At 47.6% G+C, this 24,681-nt stretch overlaps 1 protein-coding gene across 3 annotated transcripts in view; it reads right to left on the reverse strand.

Annotated features, from left to right (window-relative positions):
* Nucleotides 1-2,770: 2,770 nt before the first annotated feature.
* Nucleotides 2,771-24,681, reverse strand: part of CD99 (CD99 molecule (Xg blood group)) — a 34,669-nt gene continuing 12,758 nt past the window's right edge. Inside the window, exons 2-10 of one of the 3 annotated variants that reach the window (XM_060002516.1) lie at nt 22,409-22,441; nt 21,089-21,127; nt 19,784-19,825; nt 19,078-19,146; nt 17,745-17,789; nt 14,470-14,514; nt 12,374-12,487; nt 6,018-6,074; nt 2,771-4,742 (exon numbers count right to left, since the gene is read on the reverse strand). In XM_060002516.1, coding sequence (XP_059858499.1) covers nt 4,717-4,742; nt 6,018-6,074; nt 12,374-12,487; nt 14,470-14,514; nt 17,745-17,789; nt 19,078-19,146; nt 19,784-19,825; nt 21,089-21,127; nt 22,409-22,441 — 470 coding nt within the window. In that variant the 3' untranslated portion in view covers nt 2,771-4,716. Of the gene's footprint in view, nt 4,743-6,017; nt 6,075-6,670; nt 7,197-9,058; nt 9,096-12,373; nt 12,488-14,469; nt 14,515-17,744; nt 17,790-19,077; nt 19,147-19,783; nt 19,826-21,088; nt 21,128-22,408; nt 22,442-24,681 lie in introns of those variants that run through there. The other 2 variants (XM_060002518.1, XM_060002517.1) reach the window with 2 other exon arrangements.

A 24,681-nucleotide genomic window follows, 5' to 3' on the forward strand; every position in this document is an offset into this window, starting at 1 on the left:
ATCTGATGCAAACTATTATATATAGAATGGTTCAACAACAAGGTCCTACTGTACAGCACACGGAACTATAGTCAATACCCTGTGATACACTGTCACAGAAAAGAATATGAAAAAGAATGTATACATGTATAACCGAGTCACTTTCCTGTACAGCAGAAATTAAACACAACATTGTAAATCAATGATACTTCAGTAACATTTTAAAAAAGAAAAAAAGAACTGGTTGGAAGCACCAGAGTTATTTTATTTTTTAAACTTTTATTGGAGTATAGTAGACTTACAATGTTGTGTTAGTTTCAGGTGTACAGCAAAGTGAATCTGTTATACATATACATATATCCACTCTTTTTTTTTTTAAGATTCCTTTCCCATATAGACAATTACAGAGTATTGAGTAGAGTTCCCTGTGCTATACAGTAGGTTCTTTTATTTTTTAATTTTTTTACATCTTTATTGGAGTATAATTGCTTTACAATGGTGTTAGTTTTTGCTGTGTAACAGAGTGAATCAGCTATACATATACGTATGTCCCCATATCCCCTCCCTCTTGCATCTCCCTCCCACCCTCCCTATCCCACCCCTCTAGGTGGTCACAAAGCCCCAAGCTGATGTCCCTGTGCTATGCAGCAGTGGAAGCACCAGATTTATAAATTCCAGAGTTTCCAGCTCCACAGTGTGGGACATCAGATGAGCTCGTGCATTCATTCAACAAACATTTGACGCACAGCTGTTTTGAGCCAGAGAGGCAGGCTAGATGCCGGCTGTGTGGAGACAGAGGAAGAAGAGTTGTTTACAAAGAGGAGGAGAGAGTTGCAGTGTAATGTTCGGTAATATGGGGGAGCACACCAAGGCTGGGGGGCTCCTGGGAGGTTCTGCACCCAGCTTGTGTCCTAGAGGCTTCTGGGGAGGGTTGTAGCCTCACACTGATTTGATTTGATTTTCTCTTCTCTTCTCTTATTTTATTTTATACCAGCATACAGGATCTTAGTTCCCAGACCAGGGATTGAACCTGCGCCTCCTGCCCTAACCACTGGACAGCCAGGGCAGTCCTACCTCACACTGAATTTAAAGGCTGGGTAGGAAGGGGAGGGGAGGGATGGAGAGTGGAGGCTGAGGAAGGGGTGGGGCAAAGGGGGGACCCAGGGCTTCTGTGGGACCACCTCTAGGGGGTGCTGAGCACATCGCCCAGTGGTGTGGACCAAATGCTTGTGTCCCTCCAACATGTCATCTGTGGAAGCCATAAACCCCAATGGGATGGTGTTAGACGGTGGTCTTTGGGGAGTGATTAGGGTTAGATAAGGCCATGAGGGTGGGGCCCCCATGATGGGATTAGCGTCCTTGTAAGAAGAGACACCAGACAACTCTCCACCAAGTGAGGACACAGGGAGGAGACAGCCGTCTACATGCCCAGAGGAGAGAGGCCTCAGGAGGGACCAGCCCTGCCCACACCTGGATCTCAGATTCCAGCCTCCAGGACTCGGAGAGAATATATGTCTCTTCTTTAAACCACCCAGTTTGTGGTATTTTGTTATGGCAGCAAAATAATTAAAACTCTACTGTTTTTATTATAGCTGTTTTTTCATATTATAACTGGCCACTACCTGCTCCACCACACCTGACCCCTGCAAGACGCAGTTTGAAGTACAGGTATTTTATGTATTCAAGCAGGTGTTACCAACCTTTTTCTGTAAAGGATCCCATAGGACAGAAAAAAATAAAGAAATACTTCCTGCCCTGGGAGGTCCAGAAATTTAGTGGATGATGTAAACTGCATTTCAAATCAGTGGGAAAACATGGATTATTCAATAAATGGTTTGGGAATAATGGGATTATCCCATGGCGGTTTTTAAAAAACTAAATACCAAGGAATCTCTTCCTCATTCCCTTTACAGAAACGCATTCCTAGGGGATCAAATATTTTAATGTAAAAAAACCCCACAGAAGTGTTAGAAGTATGACAGCAAGCCCAGAAACCATTAACTAACTTCACTGTGCAAAAATAATAAAAATGAATGGGGGAAAATATCACTTCAGAGTTAAAAGGTGAAGGATAAAGTGAAAAAGAGTATTTGCTACTTACTTCACAGTCATAGCTTTAATATGTAAAGAGTTCCTACAAATCAATAAGGATAGGACCGATAACACATATAAACGTAGGCAAAATGCATTCATTTCCCCCAGAAATGGAATGCAAATGGGTCCCCCCTACGCAGATTCTCAATCTCACTTGTGTTAAGTGAGATTAAGTGAGATGTGTTAAGAGAAATGCAATGTAAACGCAGTTGATTTGATATCATTTTCAACTTACAGATTGGCACCAATCAGAAAGTTTGCACGGCAGTGAGGAAACAGATCTGACATCACTGGGGGGTATCATGAATTTGCACCTCTATGGGGGATGACTGGGCAGTGTCCATAAAAACTAAATATACACATGCTTTTCTTCCTCACAAAGCCAACTTCAGGCACTAATGCAACACACACACTTGCACACAGCCACAACAACGTGCTTACAGAGATATTCACTGCAGCATCTTGACAGCAAAAACTTGGTCACAGCTTAAGTGGGTTAATCAAACCCATTATGACCCAGACTTGTAACAAATCCTCCGCTGGTATTGTCTCCCTTTGGCCCTTAAATAAAATCTGTTGATTTCAAAATCTGTTGGACTGTGATTTCTTCATATGGGAGCTCCAAAATGATTTTAAAAAGCAATCGTTATGCCAAGTATTTAATGATCCAGGCCACATAATTTAAATTCAATTTTTCAAAAGACAGACCTTTGATAAAATCATGTTTATTTTTACGTGAACATGAAATTAAACCGAGTCTACAACAATGTACATCCACCATCCGTAAGAAAAGCCTAGTTGACATATTTCTTAAATGTATACTTATTTATGAATCAGTCATAATTTCATATCCTTAAAGAAATACCCATCCTTTCACTCTTCTCTTCTTTAATGAGGCATTTATGCTTATAGTATGATTGCAATGCTTATAAAAATGCCAATGTTATTCAGAGTTACAAAAAGACTGTATGCGTTTTTTCTTATTATGAAGCAAGTCAGCGTGCACAATCTTGACCTCAAAGGCAACCCGTGATGACTCACTGGGGAGAACATGGACGCTCTCGACCTTTGTACCCAGGTGCTCCGAGCCAGTTAGCGAGGGAACCCAAGCATATTGACCAACCTGGCCCTCAGCTCTTGACGACTGGCCGACCCCATCCATGGATGGATGTCATATATTTGTGTTCCATCCTGTAGAATCCTGAATGTCATGGTCACCACTGTGCACACCAGGTCATAGGTATTTGTTGAACACAGCAATGAATGGATAGGATAAATACCAATCCTTTTTTTTTTTTTTTTTACACCATTTCATATACTCTAAAGTTATCATAGTGCCAAAGACAGAACAAGTTAAAGAGCCAGACGACGGTCTCCAGCAATACCTCGAGAAAGAAACTCCAAACGCTTTTAGATAACGCAGGGAGGAGAGGTCACAGAAAGGATACGGGCGTGGAGAGGGGTTGAGTCCTCAACAGCAGGGGGTGGCGCAGATGCCTACCCCTCAAACTACTGGCAGAGTTTCTGAGCTTCAGAAGGGAGAAAGACCCAGCCTTCATGACTGATACGTCATAGCAGCCCTCTCCCAAGTTAGGTGCTTTGTGAAGGCAGCCCACGCAGGTGTGCTTAACGTCATACCTTTGAACCTGGAGAGGCTGATGTGAAACACACAACAGTTCTTTACACCGTCATCCGTGACAAGAGGAAGTCTTCCCAGGAAACCGCCACTGCTCTGGGTTACCATCCTAAGAGCTTTAGACGAGGCAAGCCTGTGCCCCTGGAAACTAATATTTCCGCGGAGGGTAGTCTACGGGTGAGGTCCAGCCCGTCTGCAACACCAGGGCTTCTGCACTTCCCGAGATGAACACAAAAGTCCACGCAAAGCCCTTCTGTATAAAAGCAAGCATTCTGGGCGCTGTGCAGTGCGTGCGCGGTCCTAAACGGGGGAAATGCTTCTAAAGGTGGAGAAGTCATCGTGTGTTACCGGGAGAAGAGCAGGCATTCCGTTCATTGCAAGATGCTATAAAGAGCGAGCACTTACCGCGATCGTCTGTCTTACAGCCCCAGAGAAGGGAACAGGGGATCCATCCCACTAGTTTCACAACCTTTTTTAAAAGTCACCCCATGGCAAAACATTAAGTAAAAAGTACTTGGTTTCTAATTTCTCTTTATTAGTTTGGTGTGGGAAAAAAAAAAATCCTAGTAAATGGAAGAACTTTTGAGGAAACTAGCCGAAGGCTTACCTCACTCTATAAAAAGGTCAATGTCGGCAGAGGTTCAGACGCATTCAATTTACAGGCAATTGGTAAACAGCGCGGCGTTTCTGGTTGGGGAACTTCAGTGGGGTTGAATGACGGGGACTTGGTCGGTCAGCCTTTCACAGCACACGGGAAACCCCTCAGGGCCGTGGAGAAGGTGAGTGTAATTGCCCTCTGGAGGCAACACTCATCCCAAGTCAATCTCACCCACCCAGCACGGTGGTGACGCACCTCAAGATTCAAACCAGGAATCCCAAGTTGAGCAAAGGCACGGACAAGCCGGGGCTTGTTTCCAGCGGGGCCGCTCTGTCCCTGCAGGCGATCTTTGGAGAGGCTCAGCAGGCCAGCTCGAGACCCTGCTATGACTCACTTGGCTGCCGACCTCCTATTTCTCCAGAAGGGTCTGTTGAACTGCAGAGGACCAAGACACAAGAACAGATTTTACAAGGCACCCCCAGCGGCCCCGACAAGCACGCGAGTACCTGCAGGTGGAAAATTCCAGAAGCGGGTGACGCTATTTCTACAGAAGATAGAAGTGCGCTCAAAGCTCACTGACAGAACGCGAAAACTAAATCCAACGGGTCAGAAAAAACAATTCGGTACATTTCATACTACGATGCAACGGCCACTCGTAAAAAACGGACACTTCGGGAAAAGTAGAAAGAAACTAAGAAGAGGCATTCTCTACTCGCGACTTCTCTGAGACGCTAAGAAATGTCTGTAAACTACAAATTTCAGAATAAGTAATTCTGTAAATGAGGGGCCACGGCGTTGGTTCATTGACAACAATGCAGGGCTAAGATTTTCGGATCAGTTCATTTCTGTTTTGGAGGTCTCTTTCGCATTTTCTTGTCCTTAAAAAAGGATAGCTCATGTTACACATCCTTCCCTTATTTGAAAGAGCAACGAGCTAGACACTTTCTAAAAGTCCGTATGTTTGGAATTAAAACTATGTTAACTTTTCACTAAAAACTTATCTCGGGACTTCCCCGGTGGTCCAGTGGTTAAGACTCTGCCTTATAACGCAGAAGGCATGGGTTCAAATCCCTGGTTGGGGAACTAAGATCCCGCATGCCGTGGGGTGTGGCCAAAAACTTTAAAAAAAAAAAACCCAAACTTATGTCAATTCCACAGGCGTCCTATGCAATAAATGTTGCCTTTCTTGGGCAAAGGAGTGGGTCTCCACATATATACACAAACGAAAGAAAGAAACACACACAGGTGTCTAGACACATAATTTGTGTTTTCCTGCCGTTTTCAGAAGTGGTTCTAATCACGGAACGTCCCACCTCTGGCCCTGAGAAGTTTCCATAATTTGCGCCACCTCCTGTTCTTGGTCCAATTCTCCACCAGGTTGGGAGGATTCTGTAAAAGTGACCGCAGCACGTGAAAATGCTGCAAAGCGTGCATCTCAGAAGATGCAATCCGGCCAGCTGCTGACTCCGGCCATGCGGCAGTGGGGCGACGCTTGGAAAACTCTCCTGGCCGACATTTAAAGAGAACGTGAAGCGGACTTAGGTCTCACCGGAAGCCTCAAGCCCCGGAAAGTCTATGTGGCATCTCCCCAGAGAACCCCCTTGAAAACTTCAAGACACAAAGGATCCCATCCAAGAATCTGAGCAGGACAGTGGTGAGAGGAGGAAAAACAGACCCGCGGGGGGGCGGGCCACTCAGGACGCTTCTTACCGGGTGGCTCGGCGTTGGTGCCCTGATGGTTCTCCATGTTCATCTCGCCTTGGTCAGCTGCAAGAAGAACAAAACGCCCCAGGAGGGTGACTACCAAGACAACCCCCCCTGATGGTCACTCTCAAGCTGAACTGGCCTCCCACCTCCTGTCTCCATCCGCTGCCCCCAAGCAGAGGACCGCCCTGGTCATCAAGGCACGAAGGGCACCTCGCGGGGTCTGGCTTCTTCGCTCCCATGCTTCTTCAGTCTATCATTTTATTTCCCAATTTCTACTCCAAAAGTTTTCGAACACACATACGTCAACGCAAAGAGGACCCTGCCGCGCCCCGCCGGCCCCCAGAAACGATCTCCCAGCATACAGTGCGAGGCGACAGAATTCAAAATGCACGGGCGAGCGGGGCGGGGGACAGGACGGGACGACAGGGTGGAGGGCGGGATGCAGTGGGAGATTGGGATGAGCAGATGCAAACTGCTAATGCTGAGGATGGATCCACAACAAGGCCCTACTGTAGAGCACAGGGAACTCGATTCGATATCCTGGGATACGCCATCATGGAAAAGAATATGAAAGCGAACATATGTGTGTATAACTGAATCACTGCTGTGCAGCAGAAATTAACACAACATTGTAAACCAACTACACTTCAGTTAGAAACAAAAACGCAGGAGAGATTCCCAGTCAGAACATGTTTATTTCTTTACTGCATGCTTGGGAAGGGACACGGAAGCATGTATGACGTGAAAAGGACTGAAGTAGCTCACGGGACCCATGACGACCGTTCTCCTATATTCCCGAAGCTTTGATTTTTGCAAAACCACAGCATCTGGGGTTAGCATCATGCGTGAACACCCAACACCACTTTTCATCCCGGTCCCAGAAACACGCATCCCCCCCGTCTGTATGAAATGGATTCCGTGAGCCACCACCCTTTCCCCCAACCACGAAAGGAGACCCCAGTCAGAGACCAAACTTCTAAGATGACAAAAAAAGAAAGAGAAACACCCAAAGAGGAGAGAGTTTGAGGAGATCTGTGCAAACACTGCAGGGCGGTCACTGCCAATGTCGCGTCTTCTGCTGGCCGGGCAGGAGGCAGGCTCTGAACACGCTCACATTGTAGAGTCAACTATTATGACGATAAATCCTAAATGTGCTTTAATTTCATGTGACAAAGAAGCTCCCTACCAAAAGAAAAACAAAGGAAGAAAAAACCCAGTCAAAATATTCTAACAGGTCCGCAGAAAACCTATATCCAGGTATGTTCAAGGAAAAGAAAAAAAGAAATGCCCCTGGGAAATAATAAAGCACAGCCAAACCCAAATCCATGTGGGGCCAAACGTTATTTCCAACAAGTAAAAGACATGTTCAATCCATTATCTGAAGAGATATTTGGGGGGAGGGGGAGGGGATGCCGGCACACCCAGTTTTGATGTTGGTGTCACCAACGCCCAGCATTTGGGGAGAGCCTGAGAGTGGGTGGGTGCTTCGTGGGCGGGGAAAGGGATCGGCCCCCTGGGATCCGTTTAGCCGGAGCCGTGTGGTCAGGGATGCAGGGCCGGATTCCCCGATGCCAAGCGCCCAACCCAACCCCGTGGACCCCTAAGAGGAGACCCGGGCTCCACCAGGTGCATCTTCCCGCTGCAACCTCACCACTCAGAAGGCCAAACACGCCCCATCTCAAACTCAAAACCAAAGCAGCTCACATGCCTTTCTTGTAAGCTAGGAGCCACTCGAGCTATGAAGGCAACTACAGCAATGGCAGCTTTCGGGGTCTCTCTGTGTGCGGGCTGTTTACGTAAACACAGCAAGCACTGGGGGCCAAAAGCAGACCCCAGAGACCACTGACCGGCAGGGCCTCATCTGTAGATCACACCCAGGACTTCATTCTTGGGGCACAGAGATCCGATTTAAATGCACCCCTGTGCTAACCGGGACACGGGCTTTATTTCATCAGAACCAAGAAATCTGCGACGCTTTCTTCAAAGACCCAGACGGCCAGCAAGGTGACCACTGTCAAGGCCATCAAGGTGACTGGTGGAAGATGACCAGGCCCACGGGAGGAGCACGGAGAGCCTCCGTTGCAGGGTTCTTTTTTTTTTTTTTTTGCGGTACGCGGGCCTCTCACTGCTGTGGCCTCTCCCGTTGCGGAGCACAGGCTCCGGACGCGCAGGCTCAGCAGCCATGGCTCACGGGCCCAGCCGCTCCGTGGCATGTGGGATCTTCCCGGACCGGGGCACGACCCCGTGTCCCCTGCGTCGGCAGGCGGACTCTCAACCACTGCGCCACCAGGGAAGCCCGAGAAGCCAGCACAAGAAGGGGATGGTCTGATGTTAAAAAGAAAAAAAAAAAAAAAAATGCAGCGATGACTTCCATGCTTACGGGGATATACAAGGATGCAAGAATTCTAGGGTGTCAAGATCCCAACACTCACGTCTCCGCTGACCTCAGAAATGTGAGATTTTTAGGTTTTGCCTAAATATGTGGATTTTTTTTTCACCCGCTGCGAACTGGGAAATTCACATAATTGGCAAAAACTGATCTGAGCAAGAGTTAGGAAATACTTCATGGAAATGGACCATAAAAATCCAGGGGCTATGGAATCAGAAGGGTAAAAATTCCATCATGCGCGTGAGAGAGGAAACCCTATGACCCAGGGCCAGCTTTGCCCCAGGACTCTGAAAACAGGACGGCTCACCCCCTGCAGGATACACTGGCAAGGATGGGGGATGCTGAGAAACCTGGTTCGTTCATGGAAGCCCCCGCCGGTACCATTTCTTTCTGTTGGATTTTACGTTAAAAGGAAATGTCTGCATTTCTCTTCCTTATTCTGAAGCTACCTGGGCCTTAAAATATCATATCATACGCTTCTGTGCACCGTGAAGGGAGAAAACATATAGGATTCAAGGCATGGCATCTGGTCTGGGAGAAACACATCACGGTGGCAGTTTTACTAATAAGGAAAAGGACAAATGACAAGGTCTGCTTTCGACTCTGCGTCTTGGTAGATAAACACGGATCGGAAAGGACGATCTTGAGGCCCCACCTGGGGTTTTCTGCTCATCCCTAGGTCTTCGACTCATCTGAAACGGAAAGTCAGGAAAGGAAAATGAAAGAGAAACAAACAACGAGACGTAAACGTCCGAAAGGTTTGCTTCAGGTGCGTGCCCACAGCCCAGGCAGCAGTGAGAGCGGTTAGGAAGATGCCCTCTGGGCTCAGAAGTTGAGGAGACAAGCTGACAGAGCAGAGCATCACAGAGTGGACACCAGAATTAACTGGGGGGAGGGAAGGGGGGCGGGGAGGAAAGGAGGGAAGGCAGGAAGGGAAGGAGGAAGGAAGGAAGGAAAGAAGGGAGGGAGAGGACATGCCAGTAGCTCATTTCACCAAAGCCGCAAGAATCTGCTACCATCAAGGACAAGGGAAGCAGCTGGCGGATGTGCAGTGAGCAACGAGAATCAGCTATCGACCGCATCCAGTGACAACAACCAAACACTGTGCCCTGTCCCAGCGGGTCAGTCTCAGCGTCACCCATCATTTAAACTGGTGACTTGAACCCAACCCACGAAAACGCAAAGACACACATCAACCAGGAGCCTGCGTCCAAAACGGCTTTAAGAGGCCAGCTTGCATCACTTGGAAGAAAACCAGATTAAACTCCTAGAGTCACAACTTCAAACCTTTAGGCATAAAAGACAGAGCTACCAAACTTTGCTGGCCGTGGAGGTTTTCTCATACCTTCTCACAAAATGTAACACGGAGAAGCTCTTAGCTAAGTATATAGCAAGGCTGACAGTACTAGATGGATGTGTCTCCACGTTGGGAAAACACATCTGCTTCCGCCGTAAGTGCTCGAGAGGAACCTTGGCGCAAATTCAACAGACACTACAAAATTCAATACAACAACGAGGTCCCGGAAAGTCACTCTGCAAACCGCCACGCTCAGAGAATAATGGTTCACCCCAAACCACGCTTCCTCCAAGGACGCGAGCTCACTGTACACGCGGGAGCCACATCCTCCTTACGAAATCTCCAAGCTCACAGCTGCACACCTTAAAATAACCACCCCAGAAATAAAGCCTATAAACTAGTCCTGCACGGACCTGAAAAGGTCTAGCATCGTCATGGACCCGATACCTGGCCATCTCTGCTCATAAAAACACATAACTGACAACAAACACTGAATTCATTCTATAAGGCAGGTCTATAAACCGCGATATCTACGCACGTAGTCAGAAAGATGCTCACTGTTTGCGTTAGACTCGGTGCTTATATGAGAAAAGGGACCCAAGTTTCTTTGTGTCACTGCTGGACACTTTACAGCTGGAGACAAAAGTGCTTATACTGAAATCAGAAACACCCGCTCCCTTCCCTCATGAAGGTTCACCCCCCCCTTTTTTTCCTTTTTCTTTGTGCATCTACATCAGCTCAAGACCACAGACCTGTGAAAACCACAAAGCAAATCAAAAATTTAAAGTCGCACCTAATGTTAATTCAGCCTACGAAGACAGACTGGAGGACATATTCTAGGGGAATGAATGGAGCCAGCCTCTCCGGAAGCAAAAGTTGAATCCTCGCCTGCTCTGAGCCAGTTCTTCAGAAAGTTCGCTTTGGTTTTGAAAATTGGATGTTCAACTCTTTCTACCCGGGAAGCTTTCCGTTTCCATGCCCACCCCTTCCCCCTGCAATGGGGGAACAGTGCTTGAACCCAAGACCAAGACCCCGGGGTGGGGTAGGGTGGGATGCAGAACACCTGGTTTTCCCAATTTCTGAATCCCTTTTCCAAATATGAGATGATGTCAAGTCTATTAAGACTCTTGGGTGTTTCCTCAAATCCCTGTGTCTTGACATACGAACATCCAGAGAGTCATGTATCCCGTTCACACGGTAACAGAAATGCTTTGTAATTCCAGAGTCCAACTGGGGTTCACCTGAAGATTTTCAGGAAATCTCGGGGCCAGGACTTCCTGTTTATCTTGCCTAGCGAGCGCCTTCCTCTCCTGGCTGGGCATCAAGCTCTGAGTTTGAGTATCTTCAGAGAAAGTGGAAAGTGTGATTGAAAAGGAAACAGAAATTCACTTCTATCGAATCCCTAGTCTTTTAAGTCTTCGCTCGTTCTAGGAGAAGCAAAAGAAAACGGTGTTTTCTTTTGTGCTGTTTCCCCCCACTTGGTTCTAACTGTAGATCTTTTGTAAGTATCTCCTGGAACTTGGTCATCTATCCATTTGGGCATTGCTGGACGCCCACCATTCCGCCAGCCAACCACACTTTCCTGAGCGTGGCCAGATGGAAGGCGACCCACTCACACGAGGGAAATAAGATGCACTCAGGCACCCTTACCCTCCACTGCTAGCAGAGGGATATAAAAATGGCCTCTTATTTTAGGTCTCTGAATCCAAACGCTGTGTCAGACTTTTAATTTCAGGCTATAAATAGTGTTTGTGAACCTAGAAATCTGGAATGATGCAAGATGAAGGATAAACTCCATCCCTAGAGGGTAACTTGGCCTCCATCAAGTCTTCTGGGAATTTCCCAAGAACCCTCAGGAAAGGGTCCTTTAGGCAGATGACACCTATGGCCAACGGCAAAGTATGGATAAGGACTTAGGGTCATACACAGAAGGGAAGTTCAGATACCACAAGCCTCCTCCAAGGAGGATGGGCAGCCACAGCCACAAACACCGCAACCCAGCCCTCGCTGGTTCTCAAAGCCAGACCTGGACAGAGCCTTCCAGAGATGCACAAACATAAACTGTGCTCAGAACAGCAGAACTCACTGATGTCAGGACGAATCCTAAGTAACTTAGCATTTGAGTACAAAGTCCCAAAATGCCCGGTGATGGAATTCCGATCTCTGTGCTGTAACGGTGGTATTCGGCGGTCCATGTAAATAACAACGAATGAATCGTAAGAACTAACATTTCTTCAACACTCACTCTCTCCCAGGCAACCTGTCAAGACTTTCACACATGACCTTATTGACCTTCACCCATGACCTTACTGACCTTCATGCATGACCTTACTGACCTTCACACATGACCTTACTGACCTTCACAATGACCTTATTGACCTTCACAAAAATTCTAAAGCGCAGACTACCATCTCTCCTCGTTACGGGGACGCCCGCCCCCCAAAATGGAATGGTTAGTAACTTGCACCAACTCACACGGCTAAATGCAGGAGACGCTGGGATCAAAGCCACGAAGTCAGATCCCTGTTTTCTAGCCACTTCGGGAGCCCCTCGGCCGCCTTCCACGTGTTTGTGCCAACCTGAGCTCTGCTTTTTAGTTCTTTTTTTTAAAAGAAAGCACGCTTTTCAAAGCAGCAAGGCCCCACGGAAAGGACGCGGCGGTGAGCACCTTACCGTTCTCTCTGAAGCAGAGCTTCTTCTTCTGGTAGGCGATGAAGCTGGAGATGGCCCCGGCCACGGCCACTGCGACGGCACCGATGATCCCAGGGACCACCCCCGGGGAGTCGGCTGTGGAAGGAAGCACAGGACACCATGACACACGTAACCCTCGCGCACGGACCACGCCGGGGGCTGGCGGCCCTGCCCGGAGGAAGAGGGTGGGGCTGAGGCCTGAGAGGCGGGGCCCCCGGTAACCACAGAGGGCCCGTCACTCCGGAGCCACGTCTGAATTCATTTTACTACGCGAGCTGTTTCCAATCCAAGAACTGGCTCCCAGTGGGAGGCCAAACCCCATCTCTTCCCCACCCCTAGGACCAGCTCAGCTGTCCTCCCAGCTCAGTGAGGAAGGTCTCAGGTGGGTGATAAACCCACAGTGGAAGGGGGCCCAGCGGGGACCACTCAGAGGCCGTGTGACCTCAAGCAGCCAGATGGCCGTCTCTTCATGTACCTTCCGAAAAATCAAAGTCGCCCACCTCTTCGTTAGTCTCATGTGCTCTAGGGTGACGGGGTTTCCACCCCCCACCAAGAATCCTAAAACTACCTGCATCCGTCCCACATCTACAGCTGTTTCTTGACACGGCAGGTGCACAAGACATCCTCCCCCGTGAATAAAAAGGAGGACGGTGTGATGGACGGTTCACCCTATGTGTCAGCTGGACTGGCCAGGGCCTGCTAGGCAGCTGGGAACACTTTATTTCTGGATGTATCCATGTGGCCGTCTCCAGAAAAAAATAACGTTCGCACCCGTTAGCCTGGGTAAAAGCCGTCACCAACGTGGACGGGCATCGTCCAATCCACTGAGGGTCTGATTAGATCACAAAGGGACAATTTGCTCTCCGCCTGAGCTGGCACGTCTGTCTTCTCCCGCCCTTGGACATTGGTGATCCTGCTTCTTGGGATTTTAGACTCAGACTGGGACCTACGCCATTCGCTGTCCTGGTTGTCGGTGTTTTGCATGGGGACTGACTGGCCACTTCCCTGAGTGTCCGGCGTGCAGACAGCAGATCGAGGCCCTTCTCAGCCTCCGTAACTACGTGGGCCAACTCCTTACAATAAGTGTCTTTCTACTCATCTCTATACATCCTAGTGGTCCCGTTTCTCTGGAGGACCCTGGGTAATATGGGTGGCATTCCTTCTTCGGGCATCATGGGAGGGCGACTGAACTTAAAATGCAGATCCTGTCGGTAGCAGGTAGACCTCAAGCTAGTGCTCTTCACGGACACTGTGGGGTTTTTTGTTTTTTGGGTTTTTTTTTTGCGGTACGTGGGCCTCTCACTGTTGTGGTCTCTCCCGTTGCGGAGCACAGGCTCCGGACGCGCAGGCTCAGCAGCCATGGCTCACGGGCCCAGACGCTCCGCGGCATGTGGGATCCTCCCAGACCGGGGCACGAACCCGTGTCCCCTGCATCGGCAGGCGGACTCTCAACCACTGCGCCACCAGGGAAGCCCTGTTTTTTTTTTTTAACCAATTGAAGGTTTGTGGCCACCCTACGCCAGGCAAGTCTATCAGCGCCATTTTTCCAACAGCATTTGCCCACCTCACATCTTTGCATCACATTTCAGTAATTCTTCTAATATTTCAAGTTTTTCATTATGATTCTGTTTGTGACGGTATCCGTGATCTCTGACGTTACTCCTATGACTCGCTGAAGGCTCAGAGGGTGGTGAGCATTCATTAGCAATAAAAAGTTTTATAAATCTAGGCCTGCACGTGGTGTTTTTTCTTGGCCATAATGCCCCTGCACACTGAACAGACTACGGTGTAGTGTGAACATCCCTTTTAGATGCACCGGGGAACCATACAATTCGTGTGACTTGCGGTATCGCGATATTCGCTTGACTGCGGTGGTCTGGACCTGAATCCCCAGCATCTCCGGGGTCTGCCTGTTTCCGCTGAGCCCCCTTGGAACGCGTGTCCAGAGAACCATTCTTCATGCCAGTATCTTTCAGATGACGCTGCAAATACTAAAAGTGAGGCTGTGACCACTGGCTCCTGCTTTCCTCAATAGTACACGTGAGGAACCCAGGACATCAGGAACCAGGGGTACGTACCCTGCTCCGCCCCTCCAGGCCTCTGGTTGCCGCCATCACCGCCTCCTGTAAGAGAGGAACGAGGCTTGGTGACAAATGGCGCTGGGAAGACGTTCGGTAACCGAAAACTCATACCAAGGACCAGCTCCTCTGACCCTGGGTTGTGAAGGTTCCTTAAGAGAAATGACCGTGGGACTGATGAGGCCGTTAATATCAGGGTGTCCCTTTGCACTGCTGGGAGGGGCTGTCCTCGTTCTGCGGGCGGTATCACCTGTCTTGCTCCCGTGTCCCTGAAATCCAGGCTTGGCACCTGACTCAACCCCCTGGCCCCATGGTGGGCCCCAGGAGACCCACTGAGTCTTCAAAGTCCCCCAGGGATTCGGGGAGAAACCCAGCAAGGGCCTCAGAGCCCACCTGAGAAGTGGGCACAGCTCTACTCCAGCCTTGAAGAAAAAAAAAGAGAAAAAAAAGAGAGAAAAAAAAGTGGAGAAAAAAAAGAAACTGGTATAACCTAAATGCTCGCACGGCTATGGGGTCATCCCAGGCACATTCCTGTTACCTCTCAGGCCCCCAGTCTCACTAGGGGTGGTTGTCAGCCATGTGCCATCCATGGGCCCACCACCTCTGGGTATGGTCTTCCTTCGTGCTTTCCCCGGGGCTAAGGGATACTGCTTCACCACCCCCTCTACTTTTTCCACATGTAATGCCAAGGGATACTCGATGCTTTTGTTGCTGTTTGTCTCGTTTTGTTTTTCTTTTTGCCCACACTACGCAGCTTGTGGGTCTTAGCTCCCCGACCAGGGACTGAACCTGCACCCTCGGCAGTGAAAGCAAAGAGTCCTAACCACTGGACCGTCAGGCCATTCCTGATACTTGATGTTAAGCTGATGCTTGTACAAATATTAGTGCACAAACCAGGAATCCACCCAGTGGACTGTACACTTGTGAGGGTGCCTTTAGCTTTGTTTAATGTCAGCCAGTCACTCCCAGTGTGTCTTTCCAGTATAGTCACACAGGCACTGCACGTTACATCCAGTGTGTCTTTACAGTATAGTCACACAGGCACTGCACGTTACATCCAGTGTGTCTTTACAGTATAGTCACACAGGCACTGCATGTTACGTGGCTATGGGGCAACACTGCCTGCTACAAAGGAGGGGCTGCATGTTACGCAGCTACAGAGCCAGCGTACGGCCTGTTACATGCAGTGGGTAAGAGCACGTTACACGGGTATCAAACTAGAATCCTGTCTGTTACACTCCTCAAAGTGGGGCGATCTTGTACAGCACCTAGAGACGTAAATTTAAACGGAAAACCAATTAGAAGGTAGACAGCTAGCCACTGCAGACATGACTTTGGGGACCAGGGTAGAAGGGGTTTACTCTGAAAGGTATGTGAGCTCAAGAGGGGAGGTAGGGGCATTCCCGGTAGAAGGCAAACGAGATGATAAAAAAGCATGTCACCGTAAGGGCGTGACTGATAGAAACAGACTTATAACCCTTTGGGGGCTGGTTCATCCATTGATGTCAATCAATGGCACTCCAACAAGCAAGGATTCAAAGCAAAAATGTTTCCAGTAACGTTTAAGGCAGGCCAGAGAGGAATGAACCCAGCAATCTCTTACATGGTCCTCTTACCAGTGGGACTATCAACGATCCCAGCCATTCTGGAAAGCAATTTAGCAATCCATGAAGGGATGTAAAAGTGGGAACTCCTTTCAGAAACCCTACTTCTTAGAAACCACCTTAAGGGAACCACATGGAGGACATCCGATATCAAAGCGTAAAGATATGTACAAGAAACCGGTGCAGAATCTAAAAATCACAACAAACTAGTGAAAATAACAGAAAAGAAGCAGCCTCACAGATATAGAGAACAAACGAGTGGTTCCCAGTGGTTCCCAGTAGGGAGGAGTGGTTCCCAGTCTGTGCCCAGGGGGACGGGCAAAATAGGGGGAGGGGATTAAGAGGTACAAACTACTATATATAAAATCAATAAGCTACAAGGATAGATTGCACAACACAGGGAATAGAGCCAATATCTGATAATAACTTTAAATGGAGTACAACCTAGAAAAATACTGAATCACTACATCATACACCTGAAACTTATACAATACTGTACAGGAACGATAAACTCAAAAAAAAGTATTAAGGAGTATCAGGCAGTTAACTAAAAATGTTATTTTTTTATTAAAAAAAAAAAAGAAACTGGTATAACCTAAATGCTTAAAAAGAGAAGGGACAATAAACAGATTGTACATGCAGGGGGAAGAACACGGGTCAGGGCGGGAGTGTGGGGAGACATCAGAGCATGAAAGTCCCTCGCCAAGGAGGTCAGAGTCATGGGTCACCTCCTGGGAAATCTTCACATCATCTTATTATTCACCGTTTACGCTCCATTCTCCAAGAAACAAACAAGAACCAGAGCTCGATGGCAGAGTTAGAAATAAAAGATTTCCCCAACTGGGGGCTGAAGCCAGGGCTTTCTACCTGGGGGGGAAGCTGGAGTTAACTGCCATGGAAGGAGCTTCCCTCCAGGGGGAGGTCCAGAGGCTCTGAGTTTGCAGCCCTCCTAGGAGGCTGTGGGCCAAGAGTGACGCCCAAATTCAAGGCTGACGCACAATCTTTCCCCACCTCCTGAGGGTGACCCAAAGGAATCCTGGGGGAGAAGATCTTTACCTTGTGTCTGGCTACGCCTTATATATTGCATACACATATACTACACATATGCCTATTTTAGATTACATATGCATAATAGATGAATACAGTAAAAATATATTTATATGTAACATACGTATACACGATCATTTATCCATACATAAGTACATAAAAATGACTATATATCTCATCAAGTTATAACTATTCTAAGCATATATTAATTTTACACTTATTTTTTATTATATTTAAATACTGCTTTGCCTCCACATGGACCTAAGATTTTAAAGACAGAGGTGGAAAAAGGACCTACGGTAGAGCACAGGGGACTCCGCTCAATATTCTGCAATCACCTACACAGGAAAAGAATTTGAAAAAGAACAGACACGTGTCTATGTAGAACTGACTCACTTTGCTCTACACCTGAAGCGAACACAACATTGTTCATCACCTCTACTCCAATATAAAATAAAAAACTGAGGGACTTCCCTGGCGGTCCAGTGGTTAACACTCTGCCCTTCCTGGTGTGGGTTCAATCCCTGGTCGGGGAACTAAGATCCCACGTGCCGCGCGGCGCAGACAAAAGATTAAAAAAAAAAAAAAAAAAAGAGAAAGACAAAAAAAGAAGGGGAACCCTACCTCCATCTGAAGTCCCATCAGTAAGGTCCGAATCCGAAAAGCCATCTAGAAGGAAAAAGACAGCATCATGTCTCACATCAGAACTGTCGGGAGTGTCTTGATGTCTTGGGGTGAAGGGAAACATATCAGAATCGAAAGCAGACATGGGGTGGCGGGGAACCCCATAAACGTACTACTCTATGGAAGGAATCTTTCAAAGATACAATTACTGGACTTCCCCAGTGGCGCAGCGATTAAGAATCCACCTGCCAATGCAGGCGACACGGGTTCGAGCCCTGGTCCGGGAAGATCCTACATGCCACGGAGCAACTAAGCCTGTGCGCCACGACTACCGAGCCCGCGCACCTAGAGCCCGTGAGCCGCAACTACGGAGCCCGCGTGCCGCAACTACTAAAGCCCGCGCGCCTAGAGCCCGTGCTCCGCAACGAGCGAAGCCACCGCAATGAGAAGCGCACGCACCGCAACGAAGACCCGACGCAGCCAAAAATAAGTAAATAAATAAAATAATTTATTTATTTAAAAAAAAAGAAATAAAACCATAAGAAAGCATATGAAGGTGGCTTCAATTTGCTTTGCAACTCATACGTCTAAAATAGCAGAGAAACATAACATTTTCAAAATTAGGGATTAGTTATGACAGTATATAACTACCAAGAAAAGTCATATGATAAAAATTATTAAATGACATAAGAAAATGCTTATGGAATACTAATAAGCAAAACATAATGTTATGACACAGTGTGAATAAAAGATTGACAGTTTTACTTAACAGTTGTTTCATTTAAATTGATATAAAATACTAGGGAGAAAAACCATCTTCACTGTGGTAGAGGACGGACAGTATTTCTACTTTTCTGCATTAAAAATTAAACAAATGTATAAACAATCAAAAGAGCCAACTCAAAATCTGAAGTTTCAACAGCCATTCAACTCAGAACACTGATGTTGGTCAAATACTCAGAGAATACTATGATGTGTCCGAAAAAAGGCGGCAAAAACCTTTAAAAAAAAAAAAAAAACCAAGAGCTTCTCTAAAGGGAAAGAAGAAGCTGATACGTTTCTCCATATTGATTCTCTATATTTAAAATCTTACATTTAATGTTTTAAAGTTTCCATTAAAACCTTGGAAGTGAAATCAGCAAACTAAAAATCAACCCCGAACCAAAAATATCTTTTTGTAAACTGTTTTCCACGACTGGAAGATGGGCATTACCTTGCACAGAGAGTTCACAGTAAGATCGCGCTAAATCTGAAATTACCTCCTTTCAGCTGACATGGAAATCGCTGTACTCTGAAAAACACACAAGGACCCACAGGGGTGAGAAGGTCTTACCAGAAGAGCCGGGCTGCTTGGGGTTTGGATTAGGTTTTGGTTTGGGTGCTTCGGGTGTCACCGGGTCATCTGTAAAAGAGGAGAAGTGCAATTATGAGCACTTTGCAGTCAAAACAACAAAACGTGCATTTGCACACAGATGGTTCACTAAACAGTTAGAAACGGAAGCGTGTCCTTTGTCACGGCGGGGCAAGTACTTTGTCATGATGGGGATACCCGTACACACAGGCACCCGTGGACTTCTTTCCATCATCATCCAGCTGCAATACTTACATTCATGTATTTCCAATAGAAAATAAAGCAGACGGCTGGACCAGCTACAGAGTTTGCGGAGCCCGGGGCAAAATGAGAAGGCAGAGTCCCTTGCTTAAACTGTACTAAGAAATTCAATATGACGGCCACAGAGCAGTCCACCAAGGAGGGAAGCCCTTCTGAGTGTGGAGCCCTGTGTGACCCTACGCACCCACGAGGCCAGCCCTGGCAAGGACATTCAGTTTGTCTTATATCACCCCAAAGACTGTAAGAGCTTTAAAATAAAAGCAGGCCTACGGATAAAAGCCAAAAAAACTCAACCACAACAAACAATACATCTATTCCTTAGGTTTTCGTGGTAAAAACGAATTCGACTTATTTAAAAGAGACAAGCCTCTTTGCAATGATAAATAAGCAAGTCAGACACACAGGAGATTTAAGAGGTACCACTTACTGTTCCCTCCACCAAGGGCATCTTCTAAATTGAAGTTATCATCTAAAGGAGAAAAACAGATAGTTAATACTGAAGTTCTGGGTGAAACGAGGAACAGAAATGACTTCCTAAGTAGATGGAGGAAACACTACATCTCCACATCTCAAAACACTTTCCAGAATATCACTCTGACCAACGTCTCAACAGAAAAACCAAATTCCTGGCCGTATCCATATCATCCTTCTCTCCAAGGAAAGGAATAAAAGGCAAAAACCAAACCAAAACAATGAAAGTAATTTATAAATCAAGTACGCCCCACGGACCGAGTTGAAATTCCAACTTCCGCCTGCAGACAGTTCTTCCCCGGGGACCGTTCATCCTAGCATCTTCCCCTACCGAGTTGCCAACAACTTCCACAAGGTAGACAGTACTAGATAAGGGGGGATGTCTGAGGCCAGATCTGGGCTTGTGCCCACCAAGAAAATGATCCAACTGACCCAGGTGTCCTTGACAAAATGATGTGACAACTCCTGATGGCTTCTGAGGTTGCCTTCTTAGTTTTAAGGACTCTTTGCAAGTCCCAGCAACATCTAAGTGAGCCTGTGTATCCACCCAACACGATGTACTGACCCATCACGAGTCACGACTGGGAAACACCGTTGCTGCCCCAGGGAGCAAAGTCCATTCTTCAATAATGACTGGTCCAGCATCCTCCGCGGGCCTGCACAGGTCAAGGACCTGGCTCTGAACAAGGCTATCTTTTCCCTCATAAGATGCCCTTCTAGATGAGAAGCCCAACATTTGAAGAGAGCTATCACATTTTTAAAAAAATCAGTGATAAGAGCTCTGTAACTCTGGGCATCGATTTTACTGTGGGTGACTAACCACCAATGACTCTGACCCTTGGTCAGTTCCATGATCGGTCTGATTCCTGGCTTTTACTGGAAAGGGTTAGTGACAGCTAGTAGGCTCCTCCTAGAGGCTGAGATCGAAGTTTGCTCATGGCTTATAGGAGGGTCCCAGGGTCCTAAAACTGTTCCTGCCGAGAAATGAGTATCCAAAACCAGGGACAGACACTCAGGAGAAAGGCATCCCGAGATGCCTTCCAGGGGACCCAAACGCATCTCGCCAAAGTGTCAGCGTCCGTTCTCTTACAGCCTCTGTGGACTTGAAAGCACCCGCATCCCAGCATAATTCAAATATTAACCAGGCTGGACCCAGAGCCGGTGAATCGCTGACCACGTCTCACCCAGCTCTTGGGAAAACTGGGGCGCACGACAACGATTTCGCGGCTGCATTTGCATGTTGGGCGCCTTTGCTTCTTACCGGTGGCTTTTTTTGGTGGGACCGGAGTGGGTTTCTTGTCTAAAGAGAAAAGACATTTCTGTCAGTAAAACTTGCAGCTGGGACACAGAAAGCAACTCCCGACACTGTTCTGTTTTCCTTAAAAAGACTCAGAAAACGTTTGAAGCATCGTTTTTTCCTGGCAGTGGCCAAGCACTGGAGGACCCACGGCAACAGGAACATAGGATGATGTCGACCATGGCTGCCACGGAGACCAAGGACCCCTCCCACCTCATGACGCCAAGTGGGGGGACTCTGAGTGAAGGGGGAACCCGGGAGAACACAGGACACGAGGGAGAGCCCGGGACCTGTGCGGGAGAAGGAGGGACACGGGACCCTCGGCTCAAAGGCTGTGCACATTCACTGCGTGCAGCACCCCTTTTGCTCCTTGGGACCCCCAGGCAACCAAGGCAGTGTGGGCCGAGGCCATTAGGACCACAGACACCTCCCCGGCATCTCTCCCCACCACCCAGTGAGGGTTTCATCATCAAGAATAAGACTTAACCCCCGCTGGCTTTTGGGAATATTACTGCCCTCACGGTTTTGACTCACACCTCTGCATCGGACCCCAGGAGTGAAAAAGATACCTTGGGGCCCTGACATCCATACAGTACTATGTATAAACTAGGTAACTAACGAGGACCTACTGTAGAGCACAGGGAACTCTACTCAGTGCTCTGTGGTGACCTAAGTGGGAAGGACATCCAAAAAAGAGGGGATATATGTATGTGTATGACTGATTCACTCTGCTGTACCGCAGAAACTAACACAACGGTGTAAAGCAACTGTACTCCAATTAAAAAAAAAAAAAAAAGATGTTTTCGGTTGAATACTGGGCTCCCAAATTCACATCCACTGGGAACCTCAGAACGTGACCTTATTTGGAAACACTGGTTAAGATGTGGTCACAGCAGATTAGCACAGACCCTTATAGACGAGTGCCTTTATCAGAAGGAAATGGGAAAACATAGAGGCACGTGAGGCAGAGGCAGAGACTGGGGTCATGCAGCCACCAGCCAAGGGATGGAATCAGTGAGCACACGGGGGACCAGCCCACAGGGGACCAGCCCACGGGGGACCAGCCCCTTCCCCAAGCGCATGGCAACCCCACGTGGCATTCATTCACCACCACAGAACGTGGAAATGATTCCACCAAAAAAGACTCATTTACCCTGACGAGGGCATCTTGATTTTCCTCGTCCTACGTGAGTCTAGTTATCACAGTAAGACATATTTCAAAAGATTGACTATAGTCCAATAAAATATTCCCTGTAGTTTACAAAATGTTTTAATGTTACTCACCATCAAGGGCATGCGATAAATCAAAATCCTGGCCTAAAAGAAAAAGAGTCCAATTAGAAATAAGTCAAATAAAAGTAAATTGGGAAATTAAGAAGACAATTAAAAAAGGGCATGATTTTGAGATGTCTGGCGGCTTTGAAAATGCGTCACATGCTGTGATTTCTCATTTGAAATATTCACTCTCATGCGTAAACGTAAGAACATGTCAGCTTAGGTTTTACATTATGGACAACCTTAGAGTTTAGCAGCAATTAAATTAGTGGGGAACCATGATAATTCTGCACGTGCGTTGGTCTAAAAAAGCAGGTGTTTTGAAATAGGTGAGTAACGATTTCCAATACATGATGGAGAGAAAAACATCTCTGTAATTATGCGACCAAAATGTACTTCTTGTAGAAACACCAGACAACCCAGAAAAAGGTAAACTTTCTTTTAAATTTCCTGTGATCCCAGAGAAGGGGGGAAGCTGCCTTTAATTCCACGGTGCTTCTATCCTGTTGCTACCGCTTTACTGAAGCAATTTCAATACGATTTCTATTTCTATCCAATTAATGATGGATTGAAGGAAAGCACAGTTAGGGAATCGGGGAACAGTCCGCTTGGACCGTCCGGTCAGCGGAAAGGAGGGTGACAGCGGGTCGGAGGATCGTCCTGCAGGGGCAGAAGCAAAGAGCACACGTGTCCCATGTCAGGAAGTGCTGGGCGTGTAACAAGCCACCTTCATCCCCGGGGGCCTCCAGAAGGTTGCAATGTGTTCAGTCCCCCGAATGTCTCACAGACAGGTGTCAGCCTGTAACTCTCTGTCTGTCTGTCTGTCTGTCTGTCTGTCTGTCTCTCTCTCTCTCTCGTGTGTGTGTGTGTGTGTGTGTGTGTGCGCGCGCGCAGCTATGTGTGTGAGCGATTGGGTGTGTGTGTGTGTGTCCGTTTACTGAGTTGTTTGGGATCCACGGGGTTTTGTGTGTAGGTGTGTGGGTGGTTTGCATGTGTGCACATGTGTGTGTCTAAGTGCAGCTGGCATGTGTGTATTTGTGGTGTGTGTAGTGTATGTGTATATGTGGGGTTTTGTATGTGCACGTGTGTAGTTTGGGCGTGTGCCCATGTGTACGTGTGTCTACGTGCAGTTTGGGAAGTGTCTTTGTGTGTGTGATTTTCCATGTGTGTATTAAGAACAGGCAGGCAGGTAAAAAAGAATGAAATCAGGCCATTTGGAGCACCGTGGATGGACCTAGAAATTGTCATACTAAGGGAAGAAAGTCAGACAGGGAAAGCCAAACACCCTATGATATCACTTATATGTGGAATCTAAACTACGACACAAATGAATCTATCTACAAAGCAGAAACAGACTCACAGACATAGAAAACAAACTTACGGTTACCAAAGGGGAAAGGGAGGGGGGAACAGATAAATTAGGAGTATGGGATTAACAGATGCACATGACTATATATACAATAGATAAACAACAAGGACCTACTGTAGAGCACACAGAACTCTATTCAATATCTTGTAATAACTTACATGGGAAAAGAATCTGCTATATATAAATATATATAGAAGAATCACTTTGCTGTACACCTGAAACTAATATTGTAAATCAACTCTACTTCCATAAAAACTACGACATGAACAATGAGATGTGCCCCCGAATTAAAAACAAAGAAAACAACAGGCAGCAGAAGCAGCAGCATCTGGGAAGGCCCTGCGTCGGACGGACCCCAGCCCTCGCGGGGGGAGGGGCGCTGGTTTCTGGATCTCAGAGCCCGGAAGGGACAGGTGTGGTTTCAGCTGTTCCTGCAGCATGCGGCAGATGTCCACGTGGTAGCCAGGGCGGCTGGGGAGGGTGGGATTTGTTCAGCCCCGAAGAGCCCCCCGGGCAGGTGCAGAGCCTACACATACATGCGCGTCTCTGGTCCTGTACGTCTGCCTAGAGACCCACAACCGTTATCACTCCCTCTACGCTCCCTCTGCCGAAGCGACGGCGCTGGGACCTTCCTGAGATATTGAGCGCCCCTGCCATCGGGACGCCTCCACACCTGACGGTGGCAGGGGGCGGGGGGGGGGGAGGCAAGTAACCCCAAACAGAGCGATTCAAGGAGCAGACGATGCTGCGTTTCGGACGGGGATTTGGAAAGAACAAGCAGACAAGGCTCTTTGGAATGTTGAAACCAACAGCAACACACTTGAACGTAAGATGTTGCTACACGTGATGCGTGCGCGCGCATGCTCCTGTGTGGGTGTGTCTGTGTACGGATGTGCACGTGAGTATACTCGTG

The sequence above is a fragment of the Delphinus delphis genome, chromosome X (genome assembly GCF_949987515.2).
Source record: "Delphinus delphis chromosome X, mDelDel1.2, whole genome shotgun sequence".
In the NCBI taxonomy this organism is placed as follows: domain Eukaryota; kingdom Metazoa; phylum Chordata; class Mammalia; order Artiodactyla; family Delphinidae; genus Delphinus; species Delphinus delphis.